General features: G+C 35.0%; 1 protein-coding gene across 1 annotated transcript in view; it reads right to left on the bottom strand.

Moving 5' to 3' along the window:
- HFM1 (helicase for meiosis 1) overlaps window positions 1-18,677 on the bottom strand; it is a 94,111-nt gene that overhangs the window by 28,518 nt on the left and 46,916 nt on the right. Inside the window, exons 21-30 of the mRNA XM_029948886.1 lie at window positions 13,287-13,378; window positions 10,865-10,971; window positions 10,721-10,768; window positions 10,051-10,148; window positions 9,837-9,968; window positions 7,328-7,413; window positions 7,028-7,111; window positions 6,714-6,871; window positions 5,167-5,270; window positions 4,418-4,564 (exon numbers count right to left, since the gene is read on the bottom strand). Coding sequence (XP_029804746.1) covers window positions 4,418-4,564; window positions 5,167-5,270; window positions 6,714-6,871; window positions 7,028-7,111; window positions 7,328-7,413; window positions 9,837-9,968; window positions 10,051-10,148; window positions 10,721-10,768; window positions 10,865-10,971; window positions 13,287-13,378 — 1,056 coding nt within the window. The remainder of the gene's footprint in view (window positions 1-4,417; window positions 4,565-5,166; window positions 5,271-6,713; window positions 6,872-7,027; window positions 7,112-7,327; window positions 7,414-9,836; window positions 9,969-10,050; window positions 10,149-10,720; window positions 10,769-10,864; window positions 10,972-13,286; window positions 13,379-18,677) is intronic.

The raw sequence follows: 18,677 nt of genomic DNA, 5'->3' as shown, positions 1-18,677 counted from the left end.
TCTAACTTCTGGAGGAACTGGCAAACTGTCTTCCAAAGCAGCTTCACAATTTTACATTCCCACAAGCAGTGTTATGAGGGTTGCAATGTTTCCACATCCTCATCAACACTTATTATTTATTGTCCACCTTTTTTTTAAATTGTCCACCCTTTTTATTAAAGTAGATGGGAATTAGTATCACACTGTGATTGTGATTTGCGTTTCCATACCGACCAATGATGTTGAGCAACTTTTCATGTGTGTATTGGCCATTTGCAGCTCTTCCTTGCAAAAATACCTATTCACATTCTTTGACCAGTTTGAATTTGGTTATTTGCTTCTTTATTGTTGAGTCATAAGACTCCTTTATATATACAGGTATTAGTCCTTTATCAGATATGATTTGCAAATATTTTCTCTTAATCTTTAGGTTGTCTACTTTTTTGATAATATTATTTGAAGCAAAAAAGGTTTTAATGTTGATGAAGCCCGATTCATCTTTTTATAGCTGTTTGAACTTCATGTGTCATATCTAAGAAACCACTGCCTAATCCAAGGTCATGAAGATAAAAAGCTATGTTTTCTTCTAAGAGTTTCAGTTTTAGCTCTTACTTTCAAGTTTTTCACCCATTTTGAGTTAATTTTTATATATGGTATGAAGTACTTATGGTATGAAGTAACACCACAAATGATATAAAGTAATTATGGTGTAATTAATGCAACTGACTATCCAGTTGCCCAGCGCTATTTGTTGAAAGCCTATTCTTTCCCCCTTGAATTGTTTTGACATCTCTGCCCAAAATCAATTTGCCCACAGATGTATGGATTTATGTACTCTCAACTATATTCCATTGATCTATGTTCATTATTATGGCAGTACCATATTGTCTTGATTACCACGGCTTTGTAATAAGTTTTGAAATCAAGAATTATGTGGGCTCTGTGCTGACAGTGTGGAGCCTGCTTGAGATTTTCTCTCTCCCTCTCTCTTTGGTCCTCCCCTAGTTTTGCTCTCTCGCTTTCTCTCTCAAAATAAATAAAAGAAAACAAAGAATGTGCATGGGTGGCTTAGTCTGTTAAGTGTCTCACTCTTGATTTCAGCTCAGATTATGATCTCGAGGTTCATGGGTTCAAGCCCGTGTTGTACTCTGTGCTGACAGTGAGGAGCCTGATTGGGATTCTCTCTCTCCCTCAGTCCCTGCCCATCCCTGCTTGTACTTTCTCACTTTCTCTCTCAAAATAAATAAACTTTGAAACCAGGAATGATAAGTCCTTTTTGTTATTTTTTTTAAGTTGATTGGCTAATTTAGACCTTTACATTCCCATATGAATTTTAAAACCAGCTTATGAATTTCTGCCAAAAGCACAGTTGGGATTTGGACAGAGATGGTACTTTAGGTCTTCTTTAATGTCTCTCAATGGGGTTTTGTAGTTTCTGTTCACATCTTGCACTAATTTTATTAAATGTATTCTTAAATAGTTTATTCCTTTTAATGCTATTGCATAGTTTATTTTATATTGAGTCTGTATCCAGTGTATATCTAAACTTACATATTAATTCTAGAAGTGTGTCTATAGTCTTTTGGAATTTCTAGGTATATAATCATATATATATGATATATATAATCAATCCTATCATTTTTATTTCTTTTTATTATATACCTTAACCAACTGAGCCACCCAGGCACCCCTAATTTGAATATTTTCTATTGATAAATCTAAACAGTTCACAAATCCGGAGTATGGCTACATCTAAACCATTGTTAAACCCACCCAATGAGTTTTTCACTTCAGATCTTGTATTTTTCAATTCAAGAAAATGCATTTAAATCTGTATGGATTACAATCTTCTTGTGAAATTTCCCAGCTTTTCATATACTGCATTTATTTTTTCCTCTATTTACTTGAAAATATTAATCATAGTTATTTTATAATCTTTAAATGCTACCTCTATTATTTGAATCAACAGAACTGCTTCATTTTCTTTCTATTGTAATTATCAGTCTGATCTTGCCTCTTTGAAGGTCTCATTATTCTTTACTGTATGGCAGACACTGTGTCCACAGATACCAGATTATATTATATTCCAACAGAGAAGGATTCCTTTTTCCTCTGCCAGGAAAGCATGGTGAGTAGCTAATCACATAAAGCCCTTTTGAGTGAATGGCATACTCAGGCTATTAATTAAGAGCCTGTAAGTCCTGGACTTCTCAGCCCTGGAATGCTTCTCCCTTCTAGAATTTTAATTCCACTAGTCTACTTTCACAGATGTCCTAATAATTTTTATAACTTATGTAGGCTTTATAGTTATTGCTAACTGTACTAGCCTGTGACAAACTACTGCATCCTACCCAAAAATGGGAGCTTTTTTGCGCTCTTTAAAGAGGAGGGGGATAGGTTCATGGGTTCACAGAATAGTTCTATATGTGCTCTTCCTGCCTTTTTTCACGGCAGTTTTTAAAATATTTTTAAAGTCTATTTATTTTGAGAGAGAAAGCATTAGTGAGGAGCAGCAGAGAGACAGGATCCCAAGCAGGCTCTGCACTGTCAATGCAGAGCCCAATGTGGACTTTAAACTCCACATGGTCTAAGCCAAAGTCAGATGCTGAACTAACTGAGCCACCCAGATGCCCCTCAGGGCAGGTACTATTTATCATAACTACCAATACTATTCAGAAAGCATCATTGTTTAGATTATTTTATTTATTTTCACCTTCCTAGTACATATTAATTACTCCTCTTACTGTGCCAAAGCAGTGAACTAGATGCCTCAAGTATTAACAACATCCAGTTTTTGCTTTATAGATTTAACTATAGAACTATGTAAATGTTTTACATTACTATAAAACAAAATTAATTCCTAAAAACTATTCTAATAATGTAAAATAAAATACAAACTAAAATAAAAGGGGACCTGGGAGGCTCAATTGGTTGAGCATCCGACTTCAGTTCAGGTCATGATCTCTCTCAGTTCCCGGGTTTGAGCCCCACATCTGGCTCGCTCCTGTCAGCACAGAGCCCATGTTGGATCCTCTGTCCCTCTCTGCTGCCCCTACCCTGCTTGCTCTCTCTCTCAAAAAAATGAACATTAAACAAATTTTTCTAATAAATAAAACAAAATTTAAAAAAATGCTAGTGGCACAGCCACATACACACCCATTCCAAGTAATTTAAAACATAGTAATTTGATTATACGTGCCCAGTGAGTTATAGTCTAAGAACAAAAATATCTCCACAAAAATCTTAAGCATTAAGAATAATAGTTTGGTTTGTTATTCTGAGGCTATTTGTTGAGTGTATAATGTGGAATAAAGAAAATGAGTGACATTCTATCATTTTTGAAGCCATTGAGAAGCAAATTTCTCAGAATGGAAGGAGAGACTAATAATTGCATTTAAGAATAAACCCTATAGCCCTGAATTTGATTGGGACATTTAAGTATGAATTACTTATGTGTTTTATCTCTAAAAACAAACAAATAAATATCACATATTTCCTAATTCTGTGCATGAAAAAGAGCCTAGAGGTAATGATCCCATAATAGCAATGAGCTCCTAAGATTGTGATCTTAGAAACCTACTTATCATTAAAAGAAACCAAGGATCCTTGGAGAAAAGGCTTATTACAGGTCTGGGGCTAGAAATATACACAATAAGCCTGGAATAAAACAGCATCCCACACATTACGGAAGCTGTCAGAAGTACTAGGGACATACCAAAACAATTTAGGAGTCAATCTGATATATGTAGATAGTATCAAGATGATAAAGCTACATTTATGAGATAATTAGCAATCTAATTATTAACTCAGTATTTGATGACATTAGTTATGATTAGCTTTTAAGTGTAAGAGTAATATATTTATGTTTTATTCTTAAATCTTTACCATTTACAAATACATACTAAAATATTTACAGAGAATATGATAGGATATCTGATAATTTCTTAAAACTACAGAAGGGAAAAAGTGAAGAGAGGTATAGATGAAACAATATATGCCATGAGTTGACCATTGTTTAGGTGGGTAATGAACATATAAAGGTTCATTATACAGGTCTGTTTACTTTTGTATATAGTTAAAATATCCCATAATAAAAAAAATTTTAAGTTCACTGTCATCTGCTTAACTTCATCAAACCTATAGTTCTGTACATCACTTGCTTTCTCCCAACAATGGCCATAAGACTATAGTGGGTATAAAAAGAGGGCATTGTACATCAAAAAACTAGTCAAATAATTTATGCTACAAATATCACTCCAATATGACAAATACTAATTATAAGAAAGAATTCCTGCTATATATTAATGTAATTATTAAGAAGCCTAAACATCTAATTCCAAAATATCCACATTTGAATGGAGCAGTACTACAACACTGAAACTCCTCCCTACCCATAACTTTGCTTTAATGCAAAACAAGAATAAATATAGCCATTTACCTTTATTGGATCCTGCTACTGTAGATCTATTTGAATGTTTAGGATAGGAAATCTCTGTTTCTGATTTTTTTCGCATAATTATTTGATTTCCAAACCTGTTAGGTCCTAAGTAAAAGACTGAAAATGTCTGCTGAATATCAAGTCCAACTGGAAAAAGTAAAATGAATACCAGTGCTAATTTAAGTCATACAAATCTAGTCATGAGACTATTTATTTGTTGTTTTTTGTTGGCTGGTTTCAAGCTTTTATTTAAGTTCTAGTTACTTAACATACAATGTAATATTAGTTTCAGGTATAGAACTTAGTGATTCATCACTGACATATGACACATAGTGCTCATCACAAGTGCCCTCCTTAATACCCATCACCCATTTTTATACCGTTTGAAATGAAAGAACTAACGAGTCCAGGAAGCAAAAATGTTAAGAAAAAAAAAAAAAAGCATTAAAAATATAATGAAATTTAGACATTATAAAAATAAAACTCAAAGTTTCTACAAGTTCAAAATTTATCTTGGAAATTAAAATACCTATAAATGAACAAATAAAATCTTAAATTTGTTATCCTAGTCCATGAGATCTTTTATATATATAAATACATGAAACTTCCTTTAAAGTTATTCATAGTATTTAAATGAATTATTTTCACACAGTATCATTTAAATTGTTTTTGTTTCAGCATGAAAGAAGTAATTTTTAAATGCTACCACATGCTCTACGTTCATGTATTCATTACTTCAATGAACTTACCATATTCAGAACTAATTAAATTTATGCTAAGATCTTCAGATTTAAAAGCTCTCCTCACATTAATCTTTTTAGTCCAATGTCCAGCTTTTAGCAAAACAGAATCCCTGAAAAAGAGTAACATGTCATTTAAACAGTAATCCAAATACTAAATGAAATAATTTATTAATCTTCAAGGGCCGACGGACCCTTAGATAAGCTCTATCTCCTAGTAAATTGAAGTCAGTACTGAAAGCCAATTGCTGCAAATTCTGAGGAGGGGAGGAATGGGTGTCAGTGGACATACCACAACCATAGTTTTCTTAACTACACATTGACTAAACAGCTGCCCCACCTGACTATACAGTTGCTGTCAACCACCCATGAGCTTGCCCCTAAATCACTACTACTTTTAAATGGCTATGCACAGGTTACACAAATTTGTGAGAACTTGAATGTGATCTTTAAAATTAATATAAAATAGTTTGTATCCAGTAACATCACAAACCAGCAACCAATATTGTAACTGAACTTATTTTAACCTCATATACTCAAGACTCTCTTCAGATTTAATTGTCACAGAGAGCAAAGATTTGTACAATGACATATTCTCTATAAATGTGTCATGGGTAGTCGCAGGAGAGTGGTTAACAGTGAAAGGGATGTCCTATCAGGCACTGTAATTCCTACAGGAACCTTGTATAGAACATTTCAGGAGGGTATTCCCTAGTACTCTGGTTACAATGCAGAGTTTCCTATTTCAGAGTCACTGCCATTCCTGAACTTACAAGTAAATCAATATGATTAGGAACATAGCCTCTGGAGTCAAAATGCTTAGGTTCAAATCTAGACTCTGTTATAAACTCTATATGACCTTGGACAAATTAATTAAACTCTCTTGGTCTCAATTTTCTTCTCTGTTAAATGTAGATAACGGTAGCACCTATGTATACAAAAATTAAACAGTTCAATACCTGAACCTACTAATTGCTCAAAAACTATTAGCTATAGCCATAACAGATATCCTGAGGGTTTGTTTAGGAGATCCTGAGAAAAAAATAACAGTATTGTAAAAAAAAAAAAGGCTGATATAAAAATTATAGACGAGCAGGCTAGGGAACTAAGTATAAAGGAAGGTACCTCCTTTATATATTTGATCTGGTTAGCTGGATCCTACAATGGCATTACAGTAGCTTGTTAGATTTTAATTTGGAAATAGAAAAGGTATCTTAAAGGAGTTGGAGGAAAATAATCAAAGAGTAGTAAGGTCATGAATGACTGGAGAAACAGAATATGAAAGTTCAGCAACAGTCAACTATAGCTACTCCTAGACATCATTTATTCACTTGTTTCAAATCATGGTGAAAGGTTTCACACTTTGTTCATTTAATACTGACAACAGACCCAGCGTTAATACCTTCTTTAAAGGACAAATGGAGAAACAACCCTATTACAGTGTAAGGAAAATGTAATTACTTGATCTGCTAGTGACTTTATTACTATTTCTCAGAAGAATTTTTCTTTTATAGTATTTGCTTAGAAATAAAATCAAATAGAAATTATATACTTACATAATTTTGTGCTTAAAAACCAGTTGATTATCTGCATCACCTATGACTAAGGTAACATAGTGAGAATCTGGCGCTGTTCTTTTAGTTTGTAGCTGCTTAAAGTTTCTTAATATAATGGTCACTAATATTTCTGCCATGGTATCATTATGTCTTGCAATCTTTAAAAAAAAAAGATAGGCATAAAAAGTGTTAAAAAATAACCTTATTGCTCATATTCAGTTCCAAGTCAGCTATGGGTAGACTTATTCCCAAAAAGACAATAAAAATACCTAAACAAACAAACAAACAAACAAACAAAAACAGAAAACATTTACCTGTTCCACTTCAAGTTCATATTTTGGTAGATACATTACTGTCTCTTTTATTTGTGTTCCAAAAGGGGGGTGTCTATTTAAAATCTAAAAACATTTATATCATTATATTCTTACCACAACACTAGAAGTTCTTTTAGTAAAATACAGTCAATAGTTTAATAATACTTATTACCCAAAACTTTAAATAACTTATGACCACACAAAAAAACACAATTTTTAGAAGAAATGAAGATATAAAAGGTAGGCTTTCAAATTTAGATAAAATTCACACAACATTAGGAATAAGTGAGTATTGAATACCAGTTCAATCTCCCTTGCATCTGTTTCTTCTATTTTTTTAAACGAGGTCAAACCAGCATTTACCATTGCATTTGACAATGTTATACCTGTGGAAAATTAATCAAACAGCAGTTTTTAAACAATCCATTTTAAACTAAATCTATGCTTAAATTTTTAACATTAGTAAAGAATGTTTTAAAGATATAGAAAGAACTAATTTTTAAGGTTTTTAAGTTTTCAGTTGGATTATTTGGGCTGTGACATTTATTCAGTTGTTCATATTTATTTTTTCAAACGAAAATAAAACGTATTCACTTCATAGAGGAGAAACTCTAGTCCACATGATGACTCAACCCTTATTTTTATTATATGTCATCCACAGAGCAAGTACCAAGAGATTCCTACTGTTAAACTCATGTTTGAAAAAAAACATGATTTATGGATGGGAATATTGCTTCATAAAGCTATGGTTCTCTGAGCATTTTTTTTTATTGTTTATTTTTGAGAGAGAAACAGAGAGAGTACGAGGGTGGAGCAGAGAGGGAGACAGGATCCAAAGCGGGCTGTGCACGGACAACAGAGAGTCCCGGGTGGGGGACTCACCAACTGTGAGATCATGACCTGAGCCAAAGAAAGATGCTTAACTGACTGAGCCACCCAGGTGCCCCACTGAAACATTTGTATCATAGAAAGAATTCTCTGTTTCTATAACTGAAATCAGATAATTTTACTCTTCTAAAATTTCCAATTCCTTTCTATTACATTTAGAATAAAGTGAAAATTTCCTACCATGGCCCAAATCCCTTACATATCTGACTTGACCACAGCCTACCTATCCCATCTAATTTCCTACCATTCATTCTCCTCTTGCTGACTAACTTGCCACATTGGCTTTAATTTTGTTCTCCAAATACATCAAGTTCATTTCCGTATTTGTATCTTCCCTTTTTTTTTATGCTTTAAGAAACTGGAATTTAAAATTCTTACACTCATAAATGAATTAAATCAAATCCCCAAATAGGAGATTCTGTCAGAAGTATAAAGTTCCAAAATATTACCATGTTGTCTTAGGCACATATAATACTGGTGGGAATACTACACTATTTCTTTTTCCATATCTTTAACTCTCCTTGGGAACTTCTCTTATTCATTCTTAAGATACAACTCCTAGCTTCAATAATTCCTTCATGTTCATTTTCCTTCAAAACTTTTCCTGAATTTTAATTTTTTATAAACATTGTTGAAAATCAATACATATTCATTTTTTCCAATACTCAATAAAAACTTGGATTTGCTTTTTTTTGGATTCCCTCACTCTTCTATTTATGAGTTTTGCTGGGTGATTTTTGCTTCCTTCTTTTCAGATATACATAAGTGTGAAAAATATATTGGTGTTTGACAATTTGGAAGGGAAAGAGTGCAAATCGTCACTGATTGACAATATTTCAGAAGGTCAGACTGGCTTTTTCAAATTTAATGAAAATGTTATTAGTAATCACTTAATATAATATCAAAATTTTCTATAAGTTGCCATTTCTTAAATGTTGTATGGAATCTTGAAATTTAGAACTTCTCTTTGTGAGATGGATACATTTGGTTTGCCAGGACTTCCACAGAAAGGTGAGCCTTACCTTAATGTCAGACTCTAATCTGACTTTACTTTTTACCGACCAATCCCTATTTTCCCCCCAGAGGACTAGTCAGTCCTCTGCTATCCCACTGATTTCAAACCTCCAGGAAATAAAAAAGGACTTCCTCACATAATAGCTGGAGAACTTTGTTCTAAGGAATAATGAGACAATCTTTAATAACCCACTACATAATTTTTTGAATGTCCCCAAGACGCATATAAAATTATAAAGCTAACAAAGCTGTCAGTCATGGAATATAACAACTTTCAGAGTTCTAGGTATCTAGGAAGGAGTAAGGATCACAAAGTCAAAGGCACCAAGCTGGAAAACTCTAGAGGACTTTAGTTATACCCCAACTGACATCCTCTAAATAGTTTTTCGGTTCATAACCCAAGTTAGATCTTAATAGGAAATAATTAAGCACAATCTTTTGTCTGCAGAATCTCTACGAAGATCAGTACAAATATTGTGCTGTTATTGGGGGGGAAAAAGGAAAAGTTAAGATATAAATAGATGGCATAATTTTCTGTAATGTATTAGGAATGACCAGGATTGTTAGCTCTGTAACTGATCATTGAGATAAAAAAAAAATAATCATAAAAGTGGAAAAAACAGTAACACAGAGTTACCCAATCACAAAAACAAAACTTCACTCTTGGTTTGAGAAAAAATTTAAAAATAAGAGCATTCATTTTTATTGGGTTTTCCAATTGATTTCAAATGGAATCCTTCAAGCAGGAGAAAATGAAAATGGGATTTTCCAGAGAAGTACACTACCTTATTCAGGCCTACAAACACATTTTTTCTTAAAGTCTGTAAACACCACAGAATAATTTTCCTAACAATACAAAATAAAATTGCAGACATTGACAAATTGCCTGCCTGTATTCAGTACCTACCAATTTTTTCCAGCTGTTTTGACACATGTAGAGAATTTTCCCAAAGTTTACATCTAAAACATTTAGCTAAAATCAAACTGTTCAACAGCACAGCAAACTTCTTTTCTTGAACAGCCACAAAATCTGACAACCCTAAAAAGAAGTTTCAGATGTTCAATCTAGTATACTAGTTGACTGGAAATAATATTGAAATTCCATTAATCCTGTAACATACATCTTGTAATTCGTGAGCCATTTCTGAAAATCTTCGCGGTATCTTGAGTCAAAGCAAAGTCTTGTATGGGAATGCATCCTAGCTGAGCCTGAATAAGGCTGAGGGAAAGAAATTTCATGATTTCCTTTTAAAAACTAATATCTCATAGTATTTAATATCATTTCCTGAAATATCTCTTCTTAGAATTCCTGTCTGACTTCATTTCTATGACACTAGATGATTTTGCAATTATTGTCACAAGTCATTGTTGACTTCCTCTTTCCAATACCTAAAAGCCCCCTTCTTTGTCTCTCTCAGAATGCCACTATCGTTCAATACACATTTATTGTGTGTTTCCATACTGTTATCTTTATATACATGGATCTCATTCAAGCTAACTTGAAAAGTCCTGCTGATGAGAAACTTAGCTTCTTTTCTGTCATTTACCTTGCTTCAGCAGAACACACTCTCAAAAAATGTTGATTTAAAAAATTCACAAATTATCTATCTTAACTGAAGTCTAGAGTTTTGGGACATTAATTTCACATCTATATTCTAATACCTTGTCTTTACATAACTATATTCTTTTTGTATTAAAGAAAACAAATTTTAAATAAGTTTTGAAACTAAAAAAACTTTCAGAAATATGAATCACAAACAGTATTTTAAGACATTTAACAATCATCTTCACCAATTTATTTTCATTTCTCTTGTTTTAATTCTTCCCTCCATTGGAAATCTGTGAATAAAAACACAAGGCAATACTTTTATTACTACTTATTTTAACTAAATAAAACCTTTTAAAAATTACTTAAAATATATTTAATTTCCATACCTGATAGTTACCCGATGTGGATCTTTGTTCAGTGTATTCAATGTTTTCTTTTCATTTATCCTTAATTGCACATCTACAAATTCCTTGCAGCTGGCTATCATTGTAACCTACAAAATTTTAATGTTTTTTATTTTTAAGAGAGAAAGACACACACACACACACACACAGCATGAGCTAGGGAGGGTCAGAGAGAGAGGGAGATACAGAATCTGAAGCAGGCTCCAGGCTCTGAGCTAGCTGTTAGCACAGAGCCTGACGTGGGGCTCAAACCCTTGAACCTCGAGATCATGACCTGAGCCAAAGCCAGACGCTTACCCGACTGAGCCACCCTGGTACCCAGTAACCTATAAAATTTCACATTTGCCCACTTACTTATGTCCATTTTCTTACTTCTTTATCACCCTCTTCCTTCATATTTACTTTAAAATTTTTTTATGTTTATTTATTTATTTTGAGAAGGAAAGAGTGGGGCAAAAGCAGAGAGAGAAAATTCCAAGTTGACTCCATACTGTCAGCACAGAGCCTGACGCAGGGCTCAATCTCACGACCCTGAGATTCATGACCTGAGCCAAAATCAAGAGTCAGACACTTAAGCAACTGAGTCACCCAAGCCCCCCTGTATTTACTAATTTTTCATGCTGCCTTGGGACATCACAGCTTCATCATTTAGTGTAACAGGATTAAAAATTTGCTTTATACATTTTGCTTCTTTAAGGATTCATTCATTCATTCATTCATTCATTCATTCACTAGTAAGTGCTTACAAACACTTGTTATACACTAGACATGCTAGACACTGGGACTATGCCAAAAAGATTATAAAGATTAACAAAATAAAATTTAAAATATTCAGTCCAATGCCATAGTGAGCACTAAATAAATGTAGCTCTCGTTTGTACTATTATATTATTATTCACCCTTCTGTAGTTTACAAATCATTATCCTGAGACTAATTTTGTAATGAAAATAATGCTTTAGATATTAAAAAATTTTTGTTATAGAGCCTAGTTTTGTCAGACGGCTTTGAGCAAAGCCCTCTTTGTGCCTTGTTTCCTCACCTCTGTAACATGGAACTAATATCCATTCTAATTCTTTTACACACTTACTGAACTCATATTAAGATGAGTTAATTTAGTTTACTCTTAAATATTAAGTTAATATTACTCTTGATTTCTTCTTAGGTAAGAATATTTACATAAAATACAACATGCATTTTCATCAATTTTTGTGCAACTTTTCATATAATAATCTTATCACAGTAATCAATTTAGATGTTTTAAATAAAAATTAATGGTTGGGGTGCCTAGGTGGCTCAGTCAGTTAAGCAGCCCAACTCTTGATTTTGGCTTTGGTTGTGAAGTCACAGTTTTTGAGTTCAAGCCCTGCATCTAGCTCTGTGCTCACAGTGCAGAGCTTGCTTGGAAGTTTCTCTCTCTCTTTCTTTGACCCTTCCCCACTTGTGCTCTCTCTCTCTCTCTCTCTCTCTCAAAATAAATAAATAAACTTAAAAAATGGTTAAATTTGAGAATAAAAATAAATATCTTGTTGCATATTCATGTCCCTAGGAAGAGAGAAAAAACCAAAACAGTTACCAGGTATCAACAACATGACTATGATACTAGATCTATATTCTGCTGTAGCTGTAAAGTTGTCCCCACTGTTGATATCTCAGTATAACTTTGTTTTCACTCCCATTTTCTCCACAATCACTGCTTTTTTCTGGTCCATCACCAATACTATTCTACTCCTACTATTTTTGTTATTCTGCTGCAAAAGATTTAGGGAAGAAATTTAAGTACATGGCATACATGACTCTCATGTCTGTCATTCACAGCAGGAGACTGGCCTAATATATCATACCACATAATCCTGATCCTTCTCAACAAAGTACACTTGGTAGCCACTGCCAAATGGCATTATCACTATAAGTTGAAAGGTAATTTCCATCCATTACTTTGGGTATGTATATAAATTTTCTTAGCCCTGATACAGAGATACAATTGAAAATATAAAGAATAATAGTCCATATCTTGGGTTCAAAGGTATATTAGGTAAGAGACAGAAGCACTATTAGAAATACTTTCTTGGGCATCTGGGTGGCTCAGTTGGTGAAGTGTCTGACTTTGGCTCAGATTATGATCTCACAGTTCATGAGTTTGAACCCTGCATCAGGCTCTATGCTAACAGCTCAGAGCCTGAAGCCTGCTTTGGATTCTGTCTTCTCTTTCTCTGCCCTTCCCCTATTCAGGCTTTGTCTTCTTCTCTCTTTCAAAAATAAACAAACATTAAAAAATTTAAAAAAAAGAAATGCTTTCTTATCTGTTCAATCTTAAATTGCAAGAGATATGCAAGTTAGTTGTTTCCCCAATATTATTTTATAGTATGTCATCACATATTGATTTTCTAGTGACAACTAATTTACCAGATCTAATAAAGTCTCTTTTCCACTGATGGTACAAAATTTTTTCACCGTCTCAAATGTAATGTAATACCAAGCCATCAGTCTTCCTGCCTCTGTGGAAAAAGATGAAAAAGGAACACTGACGCCATTAGTTGAAGCAACCTGTTTTTTCATCAGTTCAACAAAGATTCCTTAATATCTACTCTGTGCCTGTAACATCATTAGGTAAAAAGACACATCAAAAAAATCTCAAAGGCACGGTGCCTGGTATTTATAGATTGGCTAGGGAGAGGACTACATGCAAAATAGCTAGACTAAAGGACAAAATCTGGTTAATGGTAATATTTACATATACAACCTTAAGTAGAGAGGAAATTAAACCTAAGAGAATGGTCAGTGTGGGATGGTTTGGTAGAGAAAATGGGGCTTGAGCAGGATTTAAAAATAACTAATATGCTTTGGAAGAAAGGAAAAAAAGTTATTTTCATCAGTAAAAATTAAGACTTGTTTATCAAAGGAGTAAATTTAAAAAGACATCGTTAGGATACTCTAATGAGAGATATGGCTTAATAGTGCCTATGAGTTCAGGTCAAACTGACCTGCTTCAAATCACTGCTCCACCACTTGCTAGGTAGGTGATCATGTGCAATTTATTTTACCAGTTTCTTAATGTAACATGGGGATTATAGAAGTATGTATGTCATAGGTTTGTTGTGAAGATTAAATGCAATAATACATGTATAGTACTAAGCACAGTGCCCAACATTCAATATGTATTGCCTACTTTTATTACCAAACCATGATAAATAATAGACTATGAGGCCCTGAAAGAGCTCTGAAATACTATAAAAGTTTAGATTTTGGATTTGATTTGTAAAATAACAGAGGACCACTTAAAATTCTTAAGCAATATTATAATTAAATTAGAGCTTGAAAATAAATTGTTTTGGAAATAGAACATTGAGTTGGCTGGGGGTAGCATGATGGGTAGAGTGGGGGTGAGAAGATGATAAAATGAAACTCATTTAAAAAGCTACTGGTTTCAATTACAAGTTGTCAAAAACATTACAAAGAATTTCAAGCCTTGTGAACATATACACACACACACAGAAAACAGCTGGGAAGAGAAAACTGCCATACTGCTTCTTAAGGAAACAGCTAACATTTATGTATGTGCTACAGGTGTTGCTGAAGAAGGGGAGAATCTGACATTTCATCAGACACAGAGACATCAAGGACATGGTAGAGTAGAAAGAACTAAGAATCAAGAATAGAGAAGTAGCCAGGGCAGCCTAGAAGCCACTTTATCAATTCGGATCCTGATGGATTTGCCAAAATATGGGTGATGCAGCGGTTCATAAAAGGGAGCTTCGGGGAGCAGTGTGTGAGATAAAGAGACTATGGTTACCATGGGAAATAGTACATTAACCTTTAAGATACATTTAAAGATGCTCCTCTTATTCTAGGTGTTTATAAATTAAAAGAAGGTTTCTTGCTGCCAGAGAAAATGAAGTGTTTGAGAAAAGACTTGATACTTGCTGGCTTATTAGAAAGGATGAAAGTTTCCTAGGTAAGGCATAAAATAACTTAGAAAAGAAGCCATGAAGAAAGTGAGTCAAAGTAGAAGGAAGGGCAAAAATCTTAAAAGATTTGCAAGTAAAGGTGGAAATAAAGATGCAACTTACTATCAAAATAATGTTGAATGATGAATATTCTTTTTTTTAAAGTTTACTTATTTATTTTTGAGAGAGAGAGAGCACACAAGTGGGAGAGGGGTAGGGAGAGGGGAGAGAGAGAATCCCAAGCAGGCTCCCCACTGTCAGCATGAAGCCTGATGTGGGGCTCAAACTCATGAACCCCGAGATCATAACCTGAGCCAAAATCAAGAGTTGGACACTTAATTGACCAAGCCTGATGTATATTCTTATAATAGCAAATTCAGGATATTTCAAAGTAAAGTCCATGGAGTTGGGAAGTGGGATAGAAGTAGAGGCCATGAGAATGTCCCTCTCACATCTCCTACTGCAAGAAGTGACTGACTGATGGCTCCAGGTACTATGCCCTGAATCTATCATGATGTTTACACCAAGATCATATTTCTAATGAGATGCTCCAAACCAATGACTAAGCATGGCAGGAATACTGAGGTGGGTCTATAAGACAAGAACTCCTTGGATAGGCAACTCTGACTCAAAGATTTCCCATTAGTCGGCTAAATATCTTAGGAATGCATTTTAGGTTAAAACTCTCTTTCTTTCTTTCCTTCCTTAAAGGAAACAATCTGTATAACCTCATAATAAGAACAGTAACCTAAACAATTATCCTAATAAAAATATTTAAAAGACATGTTACATACTCATAAAGTTATACATACATAGAGACATGCATGTATCCATCCATCCATATAACACTTTGTGTTGTTTTTATTTTTTTTTATTTTTTTAACCTTTATTTATTTTTGAGGGACAGAGAGAGACAAATCAGGAGCAATGGAAGTGGCAGAGAGAGAGGGAAACACAGAATCAGAAGCAGGCTCCAGGCTCTGAGTTGCCAGCACAGAGCCCGATGCGGGGCTCGAACCCATGAACTGTGAGATCATGACCTGAGCTGAAGTCAGACGCTCAATGAATTGAGCCACCCAAGCGTCCCTGTTGTTTTTTTATAGCTTAATGGTGTAACAAGAGTTGAGGCTAATGAATTATAAACACAAAGGACTATATGGCCAAAGAGTGGGCATTGGGGAACAGCTTCTTTCAAGCCATATACATAGCCAACCTGGGCCCAGGGGAAAACCAGATAAAAGGGCATCATGTTCAGAGCTGTACTACTCTGAGAATTCAACTACTTTCAGCTAGATTAGTGTATTTTATGTTAAGCTGTTATGATGGTTAATTTCACGTCAATTTAACTCTCAACTGGCTATAGGGTGCCCATATATTTGGTCAAATATTATTCTGGGTGTGTTTGTGGGGATGTTTTTGGATGTGATGAACATATGAATTGGTAAACTGAGTAAAGCAGATTGCTCTCCTACTGTGGGTGGCCCTCCTCCAATCAGTTGAAGGCTTAAAGAGAACAAAAAGACTGGCCCTCTGGCATAAGAAGGGAACTCTTCCTGCCTAACTGCTTTAAACAGACATTGGTCTTTTCTTGCCTTTGGACTTGCACTGAAACACTGGCTCTCCTTTGGGTCTCAAGATTGCCAGCTTTTGGACTGGAACTTACACCATCAATTCTTCTGATTTTCAGGCCTTCACACTCGGACTAGAACTACACCATCGGCTTCTCTAGATCTCCAGCTTGCTGAATGCAGATCCTGGGACTTCTAAGCTTCCATACTCATGTGAGCCAATTACTTATGAGAAATCTATCTCTATATGTGTACGTATGTATGTATTATGTATGTATGTATGTATTGTCTGGACATGCAATGACAGCAGAATTAAAGAGAAAGCAAAGATATCAAATATTTTACAATCTTAAGCTTGTCAAAATGTTTATGTGACTGACAATAGCAGGCAAACAGAGATATATTTTCCTAATCTTGGACAAAGACAGCAATAACTTATGTTTATGGTAAAATATTTTTACACTGATTATCCCATTTGATCATAACAACTCAATAATGTAAGTAGGACACATAATATATTCCTGTTTTGCAGATGAATAAACTGAGGCTCAGTGACCATAAGGTCACAACTAGCAACTGGTAGAACCTGGAGTGAAAATCAGGTATTTGAAACCCAAACTTTATGTACACTCAATTTCACAGTATTCCAAGTCAAATTAACTGTTAATTTCTGGGTATCAACTTTCATGTTATATGTATAAGTAAAGATTTCCAACATAAAATTGAGCACCGAATTTTGTAGTGAAGGTGAGAGACCAGGATCAAAATGACAATTTTTAAAAATGTTTATTTATTTATTTTGAGAGAAAGCCCAAGTGGGGGGAGGAACAGAGAGAAAGGGGAGAGAGAATCCCAAGCAGGCTCTGTGCTGTCAGCAAGGAACCCCATATGGGACTTACACTCAAGAACCATGAGATCATCACTTGAGTCAAAATCAAGAGTCAGACATTTAACTGAGCTACCTATGTGCCCCCCAAGTTACAATTTTGAATTCGTTTATGTAATGACTGTAGCTGAAGCTATGAAGGTAAATTATGTTTTTAAAAAAATAATCATAAACTTGGAATAAAAGTCAAAGTCTGCAACTTCAAGAAACCCATAGTAAAGTAAAATGGTCAGCAAAAAGAGATTGATTACAGCAGAAGAGAGCCAAAAGAGTACCAAGAAGATGAAAATTAGTCAGGTAGTATTCACTGTTGATGGAGAAGGAAGAAGACAAGTTATTTAGATCATAGTATAATTCAAGGGTAGAAGGAATGGCTTCAGTGTATTCAAGAAGTTCCACAGGGAAGAAATGATACTGAGAATTATTTTCTTAAAAGTGAAAGTACCTAAAGAATAGATGAAGTTACATTGTGATTCTCATGCCCCCTCTTATTAGACACCCTAGAATACAAAAAAAGTCATTCTCACAAACAAAATTATGTTTATCAGAATAAAGACCATGGGAGAAGGTAAAAGAACAGCTATACATCTAGAGCTTAGAGTAAGGGTAATAAATTGTTTTAAAAACTTAACTTTATATAACACAGAGATGAAAAAAAACAGAGACCAGGGTGGAGCCAAGATGGCGGAGAGGAAGGGAGCTCTGTAAATTCCATCCACCCCATCTATCGAACTGAGAAGGACATTACTCTCATCTGCAAGAGCAGAAGGAAAAAATACGGACTCCAGAAAGAAAGGAACCTCAAGGATACCTGAGTGAGTGAGTGCAAACTGGGGAGATCTGAAAACGGGCCAGCCCGGGACAGGCAGGGGAGGCAGGAGCCCCAGTCCAAAGCAGGGGAAGTGCGTGGAGCCCGAGAGACAAAGGGAAGAGACAGAGAGTCTGAACACGCTCATAGTACTGTCTCTGGGGAAGAGGTAAAGAACGCTTGGCTGCGCTTGGAGAGAGAAACCCACTCTATACATAACTGCTGGGTAGCTGGAATCCCGAACCCGGGTGGTGCAAGGGAAGGAACAGCTTCCAGCCCTAAGCCATCTCAGCAGGGAATCAGCGGCAGCTGCAGCTGCACCAGGGGCACACATTTTGAACTTGGTTTTGGGAACGGGACCATGCACCGCATTTCCACGGCGCATCTGGCCCCCTGCACTGGCTGCGCAAATCCCGAATCCCCACAGGAAAAAATAGGGCCCACACCTACAACCCCCGACAGGGAGTCGGCGGCGGGTGGAGGCCTGGGCACGCGCCTAGGCTACAGGAGCTCCCAGCTCATTTCCAGCAGCGCACAGGGCCTTGAGCAACAGCTATCGAAAGCCAAGAGAGACTCAATTTTTTTTTT

This window comes from Suricata suricatta, chromosome 8 (assembly GCF_006229205.1).
Source record: "Suricata suricatta isolate VVHF042 chromosome 8, meerkat_22Aug2017_6uvM2_HiC, whole genome shotgun sequence".
Taxonomy (NCBI): domain Eukaryota; kingdom Metazoa; phylum Chordata; class Mammalia; order Carnivora; family Herpestidae; genus Suricata; species Suricata suricatta.
The sequence above is the reverse complement of the archived record's forward strand: the minus strand, read 5'-3'. Positions and strand labels throughout refer to the sequence as shown.